This window comes from Culex quinquefasciatus, chromosome 3 (assembly GCF_015732765.1).
Source record: "Culex quinquefasciatus strain JHB chromosome 3, VPISU_Cqui_1.0_pri_paternal, whole genome shotgun sequence".
Classification (NCBI taxonomy): domain Eukaryota; kingdom Metazoa; phylum Arthropoda; class Insecta; order Diptera; family Culicidae; genus Culex; species Culex quinquefasciatus.
In genome coordinates, this window is record NC_051863.1 from 139,179,404 (window position 1) to 139,201,735 (window position 22,332).

Below are 22,332 nucleotides of genomic sequence, written 5' to 3' on the forward strand. Positions count from 1 at the left end.
CCCAAGTAGAAGTAGTTTTCCGGCACACGTGGGGGTGTGGATATCGTATAGAACCCACCCTTTGTAGCAACCTGTGCTAACTAACATTCCCGTCCCAATCCCCCGAGATCTACAAACTGACATGGCGGGCGCCGTTGGTGGCCAACGACTGTTACCTATTTGCTCCAGATCTTGTTTTGATGATCTTGATGTTTTATCTTTTCAGCGCATTCATACATGCTGTTGATAAGGGAAACACCATTAGATCGTTGAAGCGTATGACCGCTTGTATTGATAGGATATTACGGTCCTGTTCAGCAACGGAGAAGGACAACCATGGGTGGTCTCTCATGCTCTGCTCATGCTCATGCTCATGCTCATGCTCTAAGCGTCCAGCCAACCTGCTGGCTTATTCACGCGTCCGACAATGTGTAATAATGGCACAGTGGGTTAGTAGCGTTTTTTTTGCCCAACCAGCTGTTGGTAGTGTTGGGCGTCGAGGGGTTGGTCTAGAAGAGGATTCCTGCCGTGATCGGTGCCTTAACCGGCCGGATTGTCCAAACCTATCGAGCGTGAAAAGGCGTCGTCCGGACCGAACCTTGATAATAGGGTAATGAATCCTATTTTGTTTGTACATATTTTCTACTCTTGACTCACGACGATATAATACATAGTTTGATTTTACAAAGAAGGTAAAGAACTCCGGAAGTAATTTTACAAGTGAGCACAACATACGAGACACAAATTAATTAGTTGGATCAACATTAGCAGCAACTCCCCTTGCTATAAGTTACACCGTCATGTTGTTCAGTTATAGACAACCAACAGATGCGTTTAGGTATCGCGGATGTGCGATGCTGCTGCCCTTCTTAAACGGCAAGAGAGATGGGCTTAACGGTATTCGAAGCATTTCCTCGTGTCGGATCTATGTTAATAGCTTAAGAAGCACATGTTGAACAAATGTAGTCTGTTATACACACACACAACACTCCCAGAAGAGTCGATTCGTTCTTCGGATAATTGATACAGAAGAGCTACATGCCAGCTGAATCAGCATGAGCCCGCCAACAAGAGAAAGAAAGAAACACAAACACAGAACGAGTGAGGGCTTAACCAGCGATAATAACATCATTAGCCGCGGCTCGAATTGCGCAAACACCTTTAAGAACCTTTCTTTGAGCTAATGGCTAAGCTATTTTGCATGGAGATCAACTTCACGCAGTGAAGCGAGTAAAGATGGAAACACACCTTCTCTGCTAGTGCTAGCTTAATGGGAAGGCTGTGGGTTTGACATAGACTACTACAGTAACACCCCGGTGGTTTGACACTGATTGTTATCAAACTTCAAGCTTTAAGAAAAATGTAGCTACAAAAGCCGACTCGGTCCTAACCAGGTCCCTTAAAAGGACATTAGAAATAATTTTATGAAAAAAAGGTGGACACACTACACGCACGATCAAAATCCCTCAGTTTTCGTCAAAACCAAACCTACTCAGAAATGTGTAAAGGGGGCATCTGACAGATTTGAGTGAATTTCACTCAGATCTGGGTTAATTACACTAAATTTTCGATGAATTTTGAGTGAAGATGCCCCCTTTACACATTTCTGAGTAGGTTCGGTTTTGACGAAAACTGAGTGATTCTGAACGGGCGTTTACCAAATTTTTGTTTTGATAGTTTGTTTTAGTCTGACTTTTTCATGGTCAAAGGAAAATAAAGGAATACAAACTGAAAAAATACGTATTACAAGATGGTATGGGAACAGCATGTAACTCCATCGAGCACCTATTTTATATTTTCACTATTTATACATTATACTTGAACAAAAAAATTATTTCAGAAATCTGGCTAATTACAGCTTACAAAAGGCCTTTTCAACTGAAATCGAATAGTAAATAGCTCAGTCGGCGGTGTGCAGGCAAGTTTTCGTAATAGTTTTGTGAAAAAGTTGCTTTATAGCGAAATTCGAAAAAAAAATGGAATTAGATCCGAATTCTTCATCGAGATACATGTTAGAGATAGAGCGTCCAATTTCTCGGGGATGCAACATTCCCGGGAAACGGGAAATTTTCATCCAATTTCCTGGGAAATCTCAGGAATTCCCGGGAAATTTTAAATTTATCAAAAATTATTAATTTAAGAAAATATACAAATTCTAAAAAAAACAAGCTAACCCCGACAAACTTCGTCTTGTCATTTTTTTTCACTTCTTGACGTTTTTAGCCTCCTGTGATCAAAATTTGATTTTACGTAACTTTTCCCATACAATCTGCAGATTTTCCGGAATTGGTTCCAGAGTGGCCAAAGTTGTAACTTTTTGGCGTAAGAACCTTCCTTGGACTTATACGAACCCAACGCAGCAAAGAGCGCTCCGATCCGACTTTCCGTTATCAACTGATGCGCGTTCGAACAAAACCGTCGAAATTTTTTATATATATAGATAGAAGAGAAGATATATAAGATATATGCTATCTTTGAAATCGCACCAAGTAAAAAATAATATCATTCGTATTTTTTGTTGTGAAGTATTATTTTCTAGATCAAGGTATTTGGAAATTAAGTAAGATCCATGTCCCAAAGCCAAAAAAATGCTTTTAAATTTGAAATAAAAAAAATGTGCAAATTTAACTTTTCCCAGAACAATTTCAAATTATGAATAAAAAGATAATCATTGAATTTTTCAATTGAAACACTTTTTCATGAAATCACAACTCAAGGTTTTCAAATATTTATTTGTAGCGAGTTTTTAAATATGATTGCATTTTCTGGGCACTTTTCATATGATACGAAGTTGTTTTTAAATGTTTTTTTATGCTTTCATTTATGGTACAGTTTTTGCAACATGGAATTCAGGCTAATAAAAGAAGCTCAAAAGAATTTTCATAGTGTGATTTTTCAAAAAGTGGTTTAAATTAAACAATTCTTGTTTTTCATAATTAATTCCCTTACGCCCCTGGTAGCTCCAGTGCTTCAAATTGTAATTTTTCGAATACTAATAAACTAAAAATATCAATTCACTTTTCATCCAATTTGGTCACGATAAACAAAAACGTTTAAATATATCTTAATTTTGATCTTGGCCAGATCTATTGAGGTTTTGCAGCGCGACTGCGTTTCAAATGTAGGTGGCGCCAAAATGAGGTTACTTGCCTAAAGTCGTATGCCTTTCTGTCGATTAAAGAACAAAATCGCTTATTTCTCATGATTCCCTGCATCAATCTTCATGAAACTGGTTGCAAAAGACGAGAAAAATTATTTGCTTTAAAATAATGAACATCAACTTTTGGGGGCGCAAAAATTTGTGACCTTTTTCTTTAAAAAACATGTTTTGGAACACGAAAAAATGAGTTTCCCCGTATATATCAATGAAATAAACAGTTATATAGTTGATAACAGATGTGTTAACGTATATTCAACAATTTGTATTGATTTTTGACCGACTTTCTTGCCAAATAGTCCAAATTACTATCTTTTTCTAAATCTACAGTTTTCTCATAGAAAAATCAAACAAATATTGGAAAGTTATACACCAAATTGTTGGAAATAATTTTTCTCATCCGAATCCGGCATAAGTTTTATAAAAATGTTGATTAGGAAGGAAAAAACACATTTTTTCTAAAAATCATAGGTTTACGCTATTTGTTCATAGGTGGCGACACGCGTCTTTTAGCTTTGCTGCAAATTCTCTATTCCCAGTTGTTTATGCTTCAGAAATAAATATTATCTGAATCAAACCAACATGCAATTTACAGACAAGCTGACTAGTTCAATATGAACAGTTGATTGAAATGAATAAAATCAAATAAGTTTCTCTCATTAATTTTTCTTGCATATTTTCAAAATATGGGTTCTTCAATTTCGGGAATCCCCGAGAAATTTACTAATTTCCCGGGAAACGGGATATTTTTCTCAGGGAAATCCCGGGAAATTCCCCCCCTTTATACAACCTTAATCGGTTTGAAATGGATTTTTAAATCAATTTGGAAAAAATAATTTAGTTACATGATAAGAAGCACAATAAAAACTTGATTTTAAAATAAATAAATACTCATAAAAAAAAATCCTTCTTTGAAACACGGTATGGCGGAAGAAGTAGAAAATTGTGTTTTACCTTCCTGGTTAAGAATATGTACGATTAAAAATATTTTATCAGTGAAAATTGCGTTTATCAGATTTTTTTTCCCATTTGAAGTACCATGGGAGGAGGCGCATGGTGGCTAAAGTAAATTTTAGTAATTTGTAAATAAGCCTGACTATATGTCGTATTTCAAAATGCTTTTGTTGCCTTTACCTTTAATTACCATAAACCTTAAAAGAGGATTTTTATTCAAAATGTTGATTTTTTGTTTAGTATGTACCAGGCGTCTCCATTAGAATCTTAAAAAAAATCTTAAAAACGCAATTTTCACCGATAGAATATTTCGAATCTTAATATTCTTTATCAGGAAGGTTAAACACAACTTTTTACGTATAAATCTCCAATGGGTCATCTCGATTTATAGAATTTTGCTTCCACCATACCGTGAGGCAACTACAATTTCGCCAAAAAATAATGTAATATCTTCCCAACCCCTCAAAAAACAACATCCACTCTCCAAAGCAATTTGATGTCGATACGCGATCACGCCAAGAATCGGCTCCACAGAAAGAGTTGCCCGCAAAACGCCGATCTCCGGAGCTATGGGAGTCATCGGACGATCCAGGAAGTTCTTCTCTAGAAAAAAAACCGCAGTGAAATTACTCCAACTCCGCGATTGGTGGGAGTTCGTCGCCCACAAAGAAAACAATCATCAAGAACCACAACCCATCGGAAATCTGGGAAAAGATTTCAGGTGGAAGCAAGCGAAAAACATTAAAGACCGACGAGGTTATTGGCTTTGCGAGTTGCGGGGAGGAAGGTTTTACGCGGTAACTGGACATTAGAGCGGAAATACGGGCTGCGGGGAGGTATGAGCAAAAATGATTAGGTACTTGAGCTTTGATGGCTGGAGGAAGAAATCACGGTGCGAACTAAAAAGCCATTAGCGAGCAGAGTGGAGGCACGTGATTGCGCTGTCGTGTAGCTACTGCGGTGGTCTTTTTTGATGTCCCATCCATAGATTGAAGGTGGGTTGTCAGCAACTGGTAATGGCGGCATCAACAGCAATGTTAGCTTGGTTGACCATGAACAACGATTAATTACGGTGACCTTGACATTGGCAAGCATTTGTTTTATTTACAGCGATTCCACGTCAAACCAGAGGGATGTATAACCGAAATTTACAATTTTATTTATTGGCAGGAAATTCACTAAAATTCAATTCTGTTGATTGGAGTGTGTTCAGGGAGCCTAACTCTATCATACTTTGAACGAACTGAAGCATTTACTGAAATAAACTTCAAAAATGTTATAATTAGGGCTAGTGATTTTTCACTTGAAAAATTGCTCCTTGTGTTTATAAATTTGATTTTTGAATTGAAACAAACCACAAGTAAAGCATTTTGGCAGCAGTTAAGATAAATATAAAAACATTGCATGGTTAATTTAGATCTCATTTTTTGAAGTATTGATCATAAAATATCTTTATCGAAATGCTGATTTTCACAGCGAATTGCTGAAAAACAAAACAGCTTGGGGTATTTTATGTTTAAATCTGTGTTAAATTTAGTAAAGTAACGATGAATAAGTTGCATCTCACCAAAACAACCCACCATTTTCTAATGACGATATCTCAGCAGCTAATGGTCTGATTTTCAATGTAAATATATAAAACATTCGTGAAATTTTCCGATATTTTCGTAAAAAATATTTTGAATTTTTGAAAACAAGACTTGCATTTTAAATGGGCGTAATATTCAATGTTTGGGCCTTTTAAAATGTTTGTCTTGATTTAAAAAAATCAAAATATTTTTTTCGAAGAGATCGGAAAATTTCACGAATGTTTCATGTATTAACATTCAAAATCGGACCATTAGTTGCTGAGATATCGTCATTAGAAAATGGTGGGTAGTTTTGGTGAGATTTAGAAAATTTCAATTTTCGTGTTTCTGTTCCTTAAAGCGGCTCTATTTCAGCAACCCGAGGTCCAATCTTCAATGTGAGTTATTTATTTATTTATTTATTCAATTAAGTAATATCGTATAGAACCCACCCTTTGTAGCAACCTGTGCTAACTAACATTCCCGTCCCAATCCCCCGAGATCTACAAACTGACATGGCGGGCGAGAAATGGTCACTCATGGTCACTATTTTTAAAAATTGAAAAACTGCAAGTATTTCGCTAAAATCAAACTTTCGGTGGCTATATCTTGAAAACGGAGCACTTTATCAAAAAATCTGTGAAGTACTTTTCGATTGCAAATTCAATTTTGCATTGAAAAATAATGTAAAACTGGTTTTTGCATGAAACTTCGATTTTTTCAAAAAATCACTATTTTTTCAAAAATTCATAACTCGGCGGCAGATTTTTCACCATGTTTCTCTATGGCACAAAAGTTGCGGATTTTTGTCCCCTAAAACATATCAAAAAATCTCGAAAATCAAAAAATACATATTTTGGGAAATTGAAGTTTTGTGAAAAAAAAGTTGATTAAAAAATCTGCAAAAAAAAATTCCGTGTACCTATTTTTTTCTCAATTATCTTCAACAATACCTAAAACTTTGCCGAAGACACCAAATTGATCAGAACATTCACTCAAAAGTTACAGCTGTTTGAATATTTATATACCATTTTTGTATGTACAGCAGCCAAAATTGTATGGAGACTTGTACGGGGTAACCATTGATGCAAAATAGCTTATTTGATCATAGAGAAGGCCCCCACAAAGTTTGAGCCAAATCAAAAAATACAAAAAATAAAAATGGTCGAAATCGGCCGATTTCGTAGAGAGTTGCTCTGTTTTGTAATTGGCATGCCGCGAAAATTCAATTTTTGAGTCGTGAAAAATCACTAGCCCTAGTCATAATGTTATAACATTCAGGACCGATATAACATTTTACACAATAATTAGCAGTTATTGAACGTTTTAAGCTTTCATTACATTCGTGTAATTGCGTAATAAATATTATCAAGTTAAATTAATCCGTTACAGCGAAGCAAATCAAAAATTCTCCAATGAAAATAAATCGTCTAATTTCGCTCATCAATCACAATAAATTCGACTGATTATTGCTAACAACCACTCAATCCCCCAACAATGTTGTCCCTCATAATCATCTTTGTTGGAAAGTAAAAGTGTGACGAACGCCCATCAATTATTGCGGCGATTCCCCACCCTTTCCCGAGGGCCTCCCCGTACGAACGCCCGGAAGCACACCTGCTCCGATTAGCAAACCAACTAACCACGTGGAACCCAACCGCGCGCGCAGCATCCACTAAACGAGAGCCGCATCGAATCAGATCCAGTTTAGGCGTAAAATCGATTTGGATTGATTAATTTTCTCCACGCACGGAGCATTCCGATCATCGCAAAACATCGCCGCGCAGAACTTGTGTAACAAGTATCGCGCTGTGATAGCAGTTCGACCCATTTCACCGACGACGACGAAACTCGATCAACGGAGTGTTGTCCTACGACGACGTCGACGGTGCGTCTGTCTGAGTGTGCGAGAGAGTTTATGATACGCTTCAGCTTTCGAAAACAAAAATCTCTCAACTTGGTTTTTATATATAGGTCACTGGAATAAGAAGGTTTCCCCCGTCCCCCAATCCTTCCTCAATAATGAGATGCAAAACGACCACGCTGAGGGGGGAGAAAAGAAGAAGAAGAAATAAAAGAACACAAACCAGACTGATTTGTATACTAAACAAAGCAGAACGGAAAGGCTTTTAGAAGAGAGAAAGAAGTTTAAATGGTGGGTTTTATTGCTTAACTGAATGAATAACCACATGTGTGTGTGTGGAAGAAGTTAAAAGATCGGGCTGAGAAAAGAGAGCTGAGAATGTGGTCGGATAACTGTGGTTTCCGTTTTACGTTGTGGCAGATTGGGTTTTTCGCGTGGGAGGTCGCGAGCGAGAACACGCGCTCGTTTGTACTTCCGGCAATGAGAAGAACTTAGTAAGAGATAGAATAGATAACCTAAAAATGTCTTGAAATATCAATTTGTTTACCTCAGAATTTTTAACTAGAGATTCTCGACGTAGATCGTACAAGGATTTAATTTGTTTTGTTTTACTTGGTTGAATCTTTCTTATGTGCTATCCTATGACCAAAGAAGACACTAAGCATCATACAAGTTGGCATACAATTTTGGCAGCTAACTAGTTCACATTTTTTCGCGATTTTTAAGTTTTGATTTCTTGATTTGGATGGAATTTGGTCCATGCATTCATCCATGTCAAAAAAGTCATTTTCAGTCAGTAACTTGCAAAATCTAGCTCAAATTATATGATTTTTTTTAATCGAAGATATCAAAAACCTGGACAAAAAAACTTCACATTTTCTTGATAAAATGAACCGTTTTAAAGTTATAGCTACTTTCAAATAAATAAAATAAATAGAAATTTTCGATTTCCCTAATTTTTTTTACATTTTAAAAATACTTCTTGAAAAAAAGCACCCTTGAAAAAAAAAGTTTAGAAGAGCTGAGAAAATGTTGTGCCATTTTCTCACTGGAACTTTGAAAATCGGACTATTAGTTTATGAGATACAGCCTCACAAAGTGCTACCTAGTTAGCCTGTAATTTTTAACTGATCTTGGAAACTATTCGTTTGATTTCCATGGCTAATAACAAAAATTGCGAAATATTTAAATCGGCCTCAATAACATGTGAAATGAACAACAGTCGTATTTTTTCAAATATTTTAGGATATGTTTTATAAACCTTAAAGAAACTTTTGAGCAACAGAGCAGGCGAACTTTTTTTCCACGAAGACAAATACTTTAGAAAAATTCTAGATTTTCCTAAAAATAAACTAAAACTTGTGAATTTTTTTATTGGGTTTTATCTGTGCTGAAAAGACAGAATGCGTAACGTGATTTTCGAATGCTCCCCACTACTCCTCACTAATACAACTGCACTACAGCTGTAAACATAAACAAAGTAGAAGGCTATGTTCAAGCTCAAGCGTGACATTTTTGTTGCTGCTGAAGTGACTTGTTTTGAAACATTTTGGATCTGTTGATGTTAGACTTTTCGCAGACAAAATTAAGTATTTCGCGCGTGTTTTGTTCATAGACTAAACGAGGGGCAGCCAAAAGAGGCCTTTTTTGTTTTCCACGTGACGAAAAATTGCGCCAGAAGTGGGTGGAATTTAGTGAATCGTAAGAGCATCCAAATTGCACTGTTAAATCTTTCAAAAGTTCGACGCCATCAACTTTTTTTTATTCCTGGCAAAATAAATTATTGATCGATTACAATACTTGCTATTTCTTGGGAGCATTTTGCGAACAGTAAATTGGTTCCGCTTTGACAGTTCTAAATTGAGGCCGCTTTGCGGACGACTATTCAGCACCCAGGGTTTTATAAACATTGAGTTAACTCGCTAACTCCGATGGACATTCCCATAAGGTTGTGAGGAGGATACAATCAATGTTTACATTTGTTTATAGGACCTTATAAAAAAATGTCCAGAAAGGTACACTGAAAAAAAAAACATGTTCAAGGAAAATTGAGTTTGCAATCGGAAAGTACTTAAAATATTTTCGATAAAATGCACCGTTTTCAAGTAATCGTCATTTGCGAGTTGGCCCAATAAATTGAAGTCGTGTAAAATGAAAATTCATCGAATTTCCGCGAATGTCCTGGACACTATTTGTCGTGGTTATAGCGCCACAACTCGCTCCCTGTGGGTGGAAAAATACGAATGAATTTCACTAGAATTAACTAAAACAAATCTAAAGTGCACTTTTATGCATTGACAATCATATTTAGCATGCTTGGGCTCGTTTAAAAATATTTTGAATTTTTATTAAACTCCGATGTACACCTAAAAAAAAACTTTTTCTAATTTTTTTCGTGACAAAATAAGGCCGTTGCTAATATTTTTCAAAGTTTATGTCCCCCCCCCCCCCTTCAAAGTCGGCCTGAATAATCAGGTGGCAAAAACATTTTTTTTGAAAAACTTCAAAGTTTTAAAGAAAATTAAAGTTTAATCAACTGAAAACCAGTTAAAATGCATTTTCCTGCGTTTATAATCATATTTAGCATATTCGAACTCCTTTGAAAACATTTGAAATTTTCCTGAAATACCAATGTACAGTCACACAAAAAGTTTTTTTTCCTCGAAAAAAAAATTACCGTCAATACACCGATATATTGAAAACTAATGATTGGAAACCAACTGGACGAGTGTAAAATGCCTTTTAAAACTCTTTTTTCATCCAAATGTTGAAACCTAGGCTTGTAATTTCATTTTATTTTTATTTTTTTGCCCCTCCCCCTCTACTTTGGTCAGAGCCGAGGAACATAAACTTCAAAAAATATTTGCAACGGCCTAACTGAATAAGTGTTGAGATCATGGCTTATAATTCAATTTTTATATATTTTTTTTATATTTACTAATTATTATTTTTTAAAACGTTTTCAGAATGCAAATTTGCAAAGCGAAATGAGCCTAAACACGGATGCAAACTTCAAGTACTTTGAATGCATACCGTAATCTGGGGCGAATCGGGACTACAGTCCGAATAGGGACAGCACGTTTTAGAGCATTTAAAAGTTTCATATTTGGGAATGAATGAGCACATTTTGTTGCTCTGAATCTGGTCTGCCCGACACCACTCAAAAATATCAAAATATTAGGCTGCAACATTGCTAAAACAGCTGTCCCAATTCACCCCATGTGTTCTAGTTCAACCCAGATGACGGTATAACTTTGAAGGAAACCTAGCACTTACCCAACATTAAGATGCCTCTGCGCTATCCAGTGAGCAAGATAGCGCAGAGGTATCTATGAATTTCTTTATTCAATACCAATTCCCTGCTTCTCTGTGGCTCAAAAGTTGCCAAAAATTAAAAAAAAACTGGCTAAGGATTTTTTTTATTTTGGGAAATTTGACCGAATAGCGTTAACGTTAAAAAGCCAATGCATATTTTTTGGTTGAATTATAACGTCAACGTGAAACCCAACTGAAACTGTAGTTCATATTTCTGTTAATAATTCTACATTTTTATTAAACGTATCGTTATCTGGGGTGAATCGGGACTACAGTCTAAATAAGGTCAGCACGTTTTAGAGCACTTAAAATCTTGAAATTTGAAAATCGATGCACTATTTCTGTTGCTCTGTGCCTGTTCTATCCGAAAAAATATCAAAAACATCAAAAAATTAACAGGTAACAAGGCTAAAACAGCTGTCCCGATTCGCCCCACTACGGTTGACGGTAGTTTATAACACATATAATATCGAGGTTGTAAAATTACGTTTACATTCAGTTGAACAATATTTCTAATTAAATCTAACCCTAGCGCAGCCATCCTGGCCATTGTGGAGAAAATTATGATACTTTCGCCAGAACACTTTGTAACACCGGAAATCTTTCAATAGTTGTTGTTGTTGTTAATTCATATATTTCTGACAGCTTTAACCTTTTTGGTCATATTTTCAATAGTGGACCACACAACAAAAAACCGATGGTAAAATCGCATGCAAAAGCTAATGTGGAGGGGAGTGGTTAGAAATTTACAAAAAATGGTTAATAGATGGCCCCTATAGAAAACTATTCAGAAGACCTCAGTAAATCGTGATGAATATCCTTATCATTTGCTTTTATGACTAATCAACACCGCCGCTACCAATCGATAACAAGAACTTTCTTCCAGATTTGCTCATGGCATTGCATACGTTTGAATAAATTGCTGCAGATTGCGAAAAATACTTTACGGAATGTTTTCTCTGCAAAAAATAAGTAAACAAGAAAAGACACTGCAAAGGCAAATATGCGCCAGGGCAATGAAATTACAATGAGTTTCTTTTTTTGCTGAACCTTCTCCTCTCGGTGGTGCCCTTTTCTCCATGATTAAGCAGCATCACGAAGACGTCTCTCATGCAAAGCATTCACGGCAGCATCACCTCCCGTAATGGTACTTTACTGTTTCCTGTGGCATGGCGTCAGTCCGAAGAAGAGAGACTCTATTCATGAACCACGATGCTGCACGCCACCACGAAGAAGCGGGTCATCAAATTCTTTGTTGTGCCAAAGCCGAATCGCAAACACGTTTTTGTAGAAAATGAAAAGCATGATTCGGTTTTTGCTACTACTTTTGCGAAGGGGCGGGGTAGGAGATGAAAAGGGTTGGATTTGCTTTTCGTGCCTAAATAGTGAATCTTAGAGAACTTGGGGTCAAAATCGCGAATAAAAGTTTCCTTTTCTTCAATGTTTGAAATTGAATAAAAGTTTATGCAACGAGAGGCGAAATTCAGATTTTCTCAACACGAGTCGAAATTTATTCAACGATGCTTTGCCGAGTTGAATAAACACTACGGGTGCTGAAAAACTCGAATTTTGCAACAATTTCCTTCAAATGGGATTTTTCAGTGAAACCAGTTTTTTTCAGGCTAACTTTTCGATACTGTTTTTAAGAAGTGCTGAAAAATTGCACTTGTCTTATGGATGATGAAAAATAGGCAGATTCGTCACTGTAAAAGGTTGTTTCCAAAACAAAATTGCAACAAAATAAATCTTTTTGAATGAAACAAACCCCAATTATCCCTACACTATTAAACTTCTAAAAACAACACCATCGCCTTTCTTTCGCCAAATCGTCTTGTCGTCGTTAAGGTGAGGGTGAGAGTTGGGCTAGCCAGCTTAAGCCGCGTACAACTCTTTCCGTTTTGGTTTCCCCACGTTGTCTCTTTCACCCGCTGCTGCTGCTGGTGATGATGGCTCGACATTATGGCGCTTTTCATTTTCATTTTCAACATGACGGGCAAAGAAAAGTGCAAGTAGCAAACAGGCGCCTTATGGGAACGGCGTGGCGTGGCCGTCGATAGTGAAAACCGGCTACGAAATTCCGCAAACGACACAAGATTACCGCTCTGTGTGTTGCTGTCTGGTCTGTGTGAATGAGGGTATTGCAGCGGAGATGGTTGGATAGTTGTTGTTTTTGTTTATTATCGAGAAAGGCAATCAATGCACGGATAGTGCAAGGGGTTAAGCTGCATGTTAAGGATTGGGAAATTACTATTTTTAATGGAAATGACCCATGAGTCTTGGGACGACCAATAGAAATGTAATTTTTTCCCTGTTACTGATGGGAACACCCTCGAGGGGTATCGGGGCCAACATTTACAAAACGGAATTAGTGACAGTTTATTATTTGACTAATGTTCAATGTGAACGTTTCGTAGGTTGTCTTCCTAAGGTGTTTAGATAAGCCAACCAATCCAGAAGAGAAATCATCACCAGTTCTATTGGGCCGACCAGGAGATTTAACTACCGATCTACAAATTTTCAACAACAATTTGCTAATATTCTTACAATATAAAACGGTTGAACTTCTTAAAGTGTTCTAAAATTTCATTTTCATTTAATTTATTTCGTTGTTTGAGCATCACTTGTGTGAAGTTACTATTCAATGGACTTAAAACAGATTTTAATACAACTTTGCCTAAAATGAAGGTTTTGTGGTAGATGTCTTATCAAAATTAGCTCGGACGGCAGCACCGGATATCATATTTCCCAAAATTAACATGGATTGAAAAAAATAAAAAAAGACAAGGCTTCTAAAAAGTATAATAATATCATCTTAATTGATTTTTTATTTATTATTTATGTTATTTCAAGTTTTTTGTCTTTTCCGATCTGTGGTACCAACCCGAGCAGGTGAAAAAAAACAACAAAATTTTAAGTTGTGTTATTGTTAGGTTGTCAGGACTTGTTATTAAAACACCCACATTAGCTGTTATAATAACACAAAATAATAACAAAGATTTGTTCGAAAAATACCTCATTCAATTACCATAAATATTACAAGCAAATCCTGTAATAGAAAAAAAAAAGTATTGGTGAGATATGTTTTTGCAATGGTAAATAACTGATTTTGATATTGTTTTCTAATTGTCAGCTTATTATGAATTATAATATTAATTTGCTTGGTTCCAATTAAATATTACATAATTCCAAATGCTGAATAAAATCAGTAAACATTGTAAAAAATATAAATTTTAGCAGAGACCAGGCAAAATATCCACGTGAGCAAATAACCAAAGTGGTGAACTTGAAAATCTTTCAAAAGTACCCAAAGTTCCTGCAATATAAAAAAAATAAATTTGTTATGCACACTCAGAAAAATTTCGTACGTATTTTTTATTGCTTGGGGGGGGGAGGGGGGTAGTTTAAAAAAACTTTCAAACGTTTTTGTTCAAAGACTACATGTCCAAAATAATATCCTTGACAAAATTGTTAAAAAAAATCTCATAGTTCTGGGAATGTTTAGCAAAATAAAAAATATTAGCAAATTGGGTTATGAAAATTACTCATCGTTGAAGTAAAATTCAACAATAAAAAATTAAAAGAAATTTAGTTATAATTCCGTCCATTTTTATTTTTTGTAATTTTCAATTTGGCTCAAACCTTATAGGAGCGTCATAGGCCAATTTAATGAGCAATTTTTGTCAATGCAATTTTAATACTGATTAAGACTACTCATTAAAAATGCCGATTTTTAATTTAACTTTTTTTCTAAAAAAAAAACCCGTTTCCCAAAATCCGTATTTTGAACATTTTGAAATATGTCGATATGTTTTAGGGACAAAACCAAGATTTAAAACACGGACAAAATCAAATAAATAAAAAATAATTTTTCCTTCTTTTGGCAAATCTATTGTAAGAATATCCAATTACATCAAAATGACTATTCAGATTTTTAACGATACGATACGATATGTCAAAATCACGCAGTGGTACCAACATTACAAAAAAAGTGTGCCATGGCATGAAAGCCAAACTTTTTTTGTAATTTTAATACCACTGTGGGATTTTGAAATTTCGGACGTGCATCATTAGTAACGCCATCTTCGTTTAAAAATCTGGATAGTACAAATTATAATTGAAAGGAACTCCAAAATTATTTTAGAATATAAGAATTACGAAATTATAAATTGATTATTTTCTAATAAAAACTTATTGAACTGGAAAAGATATAGCCACCAAACAAATATATGTCTGTAACTAAAAATAAATCCAATTTTTCGATTTTAAAAATAGAATCCATGAGTGTTCACTTCGAAAAAAAAATCGAAAGGTTCAGGAACTTTTCTACCCTGCCAGCCCCGCAATTTCTAATGCCAATACAGCTCAGACTCGATTATCCGGAGGCCTCGGAAAAAAATCACTTCGGATAATCGAATCACGAAATTTTTTTTTCGCTGTCTAATTTTTGATTGTCGAGCTTAGGTATGACCCCAAAACTACGCTAAAATGATTTAAAATTTTTAAATCCAAGATGGCTGCCAAAATGGCGGTGATGTAATATTGAAAAAATGCATTTTATGTTAAATTTATGTTAAAAACAAGAAAATGAAAATAATCGATTTTTTTTATACGTGATTCGATTATCCAAAGTTCCATACAAACCTTCGGATAATCGAACTTCGGATAATCGAGTCTGGACTGTACCATAGGTCATCACATAATGGTGCAATTTTCAATGTTCAAAAATAGAATATTTCTGAAATTATCTTAACATTTCAAAATATTAATTTGAAAATTTAAAATTCAAGTCTGACAATTATAAAGGCCGTAATATTTATTATTATATTGATTTTGATTGGAAAATTATGGATTTATTGAAATTTTAAATTTTTTAACATAAAAAATTCGATTCTTTAGGCAAAAATAAGTAAATGTTAAAATTTTGTGCGAAATCGGTTAAGGGTTAAGGCCAAGGGTAGCTTTTTATCGTTGAAGCTGGTAAAAAAATCTTTTCATATGAAAACGACTGCTTCAAAACGTTAATAACTCGTCAGGGTTAACTTGGATTAATTTGACATAAGAATCTCACACTTGACAATGATCCGACATATTTAACTCCACCTTTTGGCGGAATTTTGGAAAAAAGGATTGGGAAATTTAATGTATGTTTCGAATCTGCAATAACACAAAAGGGACATTTTTTTCATTTTAAAATGTCGTGTTTTTTGGAACTTTGCAGGGTCATTTTTTAGAATATAATAATGTGCTAAAAAGTTTTAGAACAGAAAATTACACAAAATATAGACATAAGTGGTTTGCTTGTAACCATCAGGAATTATCTCGATTTTAATCATTCGTTTATCCGAAGATTCTATCCGAGTTTTGGCGAGTGATTTTGACAGCAATAGAAGCAACACATTGATTCATCTTCCATCAAGAATCCATAAGGTGGATTTCAATCTTACCATAACTTCTCCAAAAGTATGCTCTCCGAGAGAACCGTTCCTCCAAAATGGGTTAACGAGATAAACCAAAAATTTGAATATTGATTCCCCATTAACAGCAGCCGCCGCCGCATCACTTCACCGACCGAACAGAGGAACCATCAATGGGTAGTGTGTGCCAGTAGTGTTCAGGTGCCGTCGATTGGTCAATGAAACGGATCAATTAACAGATCCGACCGGTCCGGTGTTGGCCTACATTTTGGACCACATTTCTCCACGGTTGTCGCCCGCGACTCGTTGGAAAATGTCCAACCAAAATGAGAAAACGGGGAAACAAGAGCGTGACGGTGTGAATTATTTCGCTCCACCACCAAATCGACTCGGACTGTGAATTCCCAAGCCAATTAGCTATCACTTCCAAGCCGATTGTTGAATCTCGTCATCGTGGAAAACACATACACAGATCGTAGAATCGCGAGCAAACCGCCACCAACCTTCGAAAGACAATGGCTGATGCCACGTGTAAAGTCAAGGTGAAGAAAACGACACTTACGGAGATGGCAACGCTCCAGAAGTGCATCAACTCCGTGGCGTAGACGGGCGAAAGAGCAATTGCTGATAATTTCAGGTTGCAGACAAATTGCAGCCCTCTTGGTGCATTTCCACAGGGCAACATAGAGCACACACGTCGTCATCGTCACACCCTGCAGACGACGACACTGATTGTGTGACTCTGATGCTTGATGAAGTGTTGTTTTACGGCACTTTTTAAAAATTGTTTGCTATGCGATCAAGCTTAATTTTACTATTTTTTGTTAAATTTATGTTCTTACCCTTGAATAATTTTATAATCTGGATATCTGGCAACACTCTAATTATTTGAGCACTTAAGTAAAAGCAGTAAATCAGTTCAATCTAACACCATCCCTTTTCTTCTCCGCTCCCACAGATGTTCGCACTCCTCCTCACCTTCACACAGATCGCCCGAGCGGCACAATCCCTGTGGCCAAACCTGCCCTCGTCGGTGGAACAGCACCAGACGCTGCTGGAAAAGTGCTCCTCGAGTGGGAACCTCAAGTACATCTCCGGAAATGCCCTCACCGACAGTCCCAACTGCCTCGGACCGAACAACGCGCCCTACCCGAGTGCGGCCGTGTCGCGAACCTTCTCCAGCTGGAACCCGAGCGGATCGTCCCGGCGGGGTCGCATGAGCGCTCCTCCCACGCTGGACCCCAAACTGATGCAGCGAACTCTGCTGCAGGCGTACGGCGATGTCAACGAGAACGAAATGGTCGAGGATGTGCGAACCCGATACAGTAAGTGCTACAATTCAACACCACAGGTTATGCGAGTTCGACGCACCGGGCTTTGGGGTTTGAGCTTTAAATTTCACCTCAGCGAAAATTGAATGGGCTCAAGTCCAGTTATCTCATGGAAGTGAAACCCCAGATCCATTTAAATACCCTCAAAAGTGCGGATACTTTCTCGCCGGCAAACCCAATAGAGCACTCTTGAAAATGAAGTTACGTGAGTCTAGTCTAGTGTTTGAACATAAACAATGGATCTTCGCTGCACATTGTTTGCCACTTGCACTTGACGTCATCACCTTAAAGCACTCAAACAGTCATGATGACGCACGATTTTTTGGGGTATAAATGCAATGCAGGGAAAAATCCAGCGCGTTTTCCACGCATATGCCCTCTTCAGCCCAACTTTAAAAAAAATCCTGTCAAGCAAGTCATTTTGAGCAACTTTACTTTTATTGTTTTAAGATTTTCTTCATTTATTTTTGACTTTTATATAGGAGAGAGGGAAACTTGATCCCCTTTCTGTATCACTCATAGCTCTCGCAATTTGTGACAAAGCTATGAACTTTTTCATGTATTGAATGCTTAAACGTTCAACCATATTTGGCTGATAAGGCTATTTGATAGAAAAAAAATCATTGAGTCATACCAAACGTTTGAACATAAAAATTTGAGCCTTCGTTTTCAACATCAACTTGATCCCCCTTCAACATTCCGAACAACATGTTTTTTATTCATCCAGGCTATTTAAATTTCTGTTATACCACTACAATACCACTATAGCACTTTCACAACAAAAAACAAGTGAAACTTATTTAAAACATAAAATATTCATGTTTAGACTGAAAATAAAGCATGTTTACAAAAACTGATATTTTTTGTTCAAAAAACATCTGAAAACCTGCAGTAAGTCTTTTCAACGATGCTATAGGAATCCATGTACGAAAAACTAAACCAATCAACTAAACTTAAGGCTGTTTAAGTAACACTTTTTGCAATTCCGTCGTGAAACTACTTACTTTTCCTGTCATTCTTGAACGACGAAATAGCCTACTTTTCTGTACCAAAATACTAATTTTTCTTTCCTTTATGACAATGTTTCTGAAGTATGAAACAGAAATTATAAAAGCCTCGACACTTTCTTTCAGATTGACACTATGACTGCTCAAAAGAGTACTCAAAATCGGGCTCAAGCCCAAATTTAGCCAAATTAGTTGAAAACTGGCTTACCGGGAGCAGAAATAAATTTGAATGGGAATTACCCCTAAAACGTTGAATGTTTAGACAAATCACTTTGTACAGCACAGCCGTTTAAATTTGACGAATTTAACAACCCATGGGGTCCAACGAGATTACTTAACCCTCTACAACCTAACCCCGCCTCTAGACGGGCCGAAATCTGAAAAATCGCCTGTTTTGAATCAATTTTTGATCTTTAAAAAGCATTGGAAAGAAGAACTCTTCAAATTTAAGGAAAATGTTAGGGTTGGAAGTTTTACTTGTTTTATGTGATTTTGCCAATGCTTTTAAAATTTATGTTTTTTTAAAACTTTGACTGTGTTTTTTACTAAAATTTTCCATATTTTAAGTAAAAAGAAGTATGCACTAATTCTTATAGCGTCCCAGACTATGCCTCTACAACTTTAACGATAATGGTGCCATTCTTTAGCATAAAATGTGAAAAACAAGCAAAAAAATTAAAAAGTGGCTGTAAACCATGACATAATTAGATAGGCAAAATGTTATGAATAGGTCAAATACTACCAAAAACAAACTTAAACTAAACAAGACATATGCCAATTACAATACTAAAACAAGAAAAATATAAAACAAGAGAAATAAAGTTTTCCGTAGAACAAAATTTGCTTAAACTGACCTGAACACGGGAAAAATACAAAATTTCAAAATAAAAATTTGGGCTATAGAGGGTTAAGGAAAATTTCCTTACAAAAGTGCTAGACGATCCGAAGCCTCTGGACTTGCCTTGAAGCCGATTCCCAAAATTCGAATGATGCCAGCAAAATGTATAGAGAAAAATCAAAGCACACTAACAAGGCTGCCTGGTTTATTTATTGATAACATTTCAAATTTCTTTCAATTTGGTCGAATCAAATAACGGTTGTATAAAATGCCTAAAGTTGTCATGAATAAATTAGTTTTTCAAAATCAAAGTTTAAAAATAAATTAACTCTATGTGGACATTGTTGAAAATACTTTTTTGCAATTCCGTCTTGAAACTTCCTACTTTTCCTGTCATTTTCGAATGACGAAACAGCCTACTTTTCTCTACTAAAAATAACAGAATCGAATAGAAACACATTTCAAAACAAATGCTGAAAAGTTCTACTTTTCAGTACTGTTATGGGTGTTGAAAAGTTGTACTTTTCAGCACATAAGTAATAATTTTCAACATTGTTTTGATTTAAACGGTGGATTGACTTAATACATGGACATTTGACTTACATTTACATTCAAAAGGTGTTTTTCGGAATTGCAAAAAATGCTGTATGGAACTCGTTGCAAAACTTGATTTTTTCAGCACTTGTCGTATTTATCCAACTCGGTGAACCTCGTTGGATAAATGTACGGCTCGTGCTGAAAAAATCTTCTTTTTGCAACTTGTTGCATAAACTACTATTAACGACCATAATGATCATAGGAATCATTGGAAAGGTGATAAAATGTTAACTTCGTCCTAATTCAGAGCTGACTCAAAACTCCTAAGTTGGCAAATTTTTAGCAAAATAGTAGCAGATTTTAATCTGCGAACAAATTAATCGCCCAAAAGCAACTCAACTCACGGTCCAAATGCACACACGATTCAGGCAGCAGCTAGAAAAAAAAGAGAAACCTTTGCAGATCTCCTAAAGTGATAGTGCAAACATTTGGCGCCGCTGGTGGAACGTTGATGACGACGATCTTCACACGATCCCGTTATGATAATTTTTCTCAGCTCCAATTTGTGCGATTTTTTTTTCACTGACTTCGCACTTTAACTATATTTATTAAAGTGCTTTGTAATCGAGCCCCCTCTCTTTCAACACTAGAGTTTAAGCCTAAGTGGCTATCGAAAAAAAAGTGTGTGAGTGCGTTTAATGCGCTGAAAATAATTATCAATTATACAGCATTTTGCGCGGTGGTCCCGTTTTCCCGAGAGTCCACACCTCTTGATCTGGTTCCGAAGCTATTGCTACCGGATTACCGAGCTGTCTTCTTTTGATGGCCGCCAAAGTGGCTATCAAGACGTCGGCAGCATTCAGGCCAATCAAAAAGTGTGGCATCGAGCGATGTCTTCTCAAACGCTTTTCGTTTCGGGTGGGTAACGTTCATTTTACATTCAAGTTTAGTTTTCATTATCTTTTAGATAATATACCCTCTTATTTATTATCTAAATCTCTATTTCGTAGTTTTCATATTCTCTCATACACTTTTTAATGTATTGGTTCACCGAAGTCTCCATACAGGAGCTGTTCATTAGAGAGTGATAAAAATGACTATTTTGCGGGAGTTCAGGGGCACGTTACGTAATATTGAATGTTTGGCCCTTTTGAAATGTTTGTCTTGATTTAAAACAATTGTTTTCGAAAAGTTCGGAAAATTTCACGAATGTTTCATATTTTAACAATATTAATCGGACCACTAGTTGCTGTGATATCGACATAAAAAATGGTGAGTTGTTTGGGTCACATCAATTTTCCTGTTTTTGAACCTTTGCATGGAAATATCTCAGTTATAAATGTTTGAATCACTTCTGTTTTTTTCAAAAAATCGATAAATTCTCTATATTTTGCTTAAGACCTCAATTAAGCAAAATATAGAGAATTCTTCGATTTTTTGAAAATAATCAGTATTGATTCAAAAAAGTATAACTCAGTCAAAGATTTTTTGCACATTCTGGAAATTTCTGAAAAGTTGGCATTTAATGTAACCTGAAACTTATTGGTAATTCTCCGCCAACTCACACAGCATTTTGCGTGTCCTTAGGGGTAACATTTGTCCGTTTTTTGATTTCTCGTGACGGAAGGGCGGTACGACCCCTTAAATTTTTGAACATGCGAAAAAAACGATGTTTTTCAATAATTTGCAGCCTAAAAAGGTGAAGGAGGAAGATGGAAATTTGGTGTCAAAGGGACTTTTATGTGAAATTGGACGCCCGATTTGATGGCCTACTCAAAATTCCGAAAAAACGTATTTTTCTTCGAAAAAACACAAAAAAAATATTTAAAACTCTGCCATTTTTCGTTACTCAACTGTAACATTTTTGGAATATGTCATTTTAAGGGAAATTTAATGTACTTTTTGAATCTACATAACCCAGAAGAGTCATTTTTCATTCAGAACAAAATTTTTCATTTTAAAATTTCGTATTTTTTCCAAGGGAATGATAGAACGAGAGGAATCACAAATCCGCATAAATAATTTCAAGATTGTTCAGGTGTAAACCGAAAACGTTTCAAAACGCGATCAAAAATTAAGGTGGACGAATAAGGCTGCTTATTTAACCCTCTACTGCCCAAATTTTTTTTTCGAAAATTTTTATTTTTACCGTGTTCAGGAGGTCATTTTGAGCAACTTTTGTTCTACAAAAAACTTCACTTCTCTTGTTTTATGTTTTTCTTGTTTTATGTTTAGTATTTTAATTTTTATTTATCTTGTTTAGTTTATGTTTGTTTTTGGTAGTATTTGGCCTATTATAACACCTCCTATAATTGAATTTTGCCTACCTAATTTTTTCATGTTTTTACAGTCACTTTTTCAATTTTTT

At 35.8% G+C, this 22,332-nt stretch overlaps 1 protein-coding gene across 1 annotated transcript in view; it reads left to right on the forward strand.

Annotated features, from left to right (window-relative positions):
* The window catches only part of LOC6034611, a 49,762-nt gene that overhangs the window by 18,454 nt on the left and 8,976 nt on the right, over window positions 1–22,332 (forward strand). Inside the window, exon 2 of the mRNA XM_038265944.1 lies at window positions 17,210–17,576. Coding sequence (XP_038121872.1) covers window positions 17,210–17,576 — 367 coding nt within the window. The remainder of the gene's footprint in view (window positions 1–17,209; window positions 17,577–22,332) is intronic.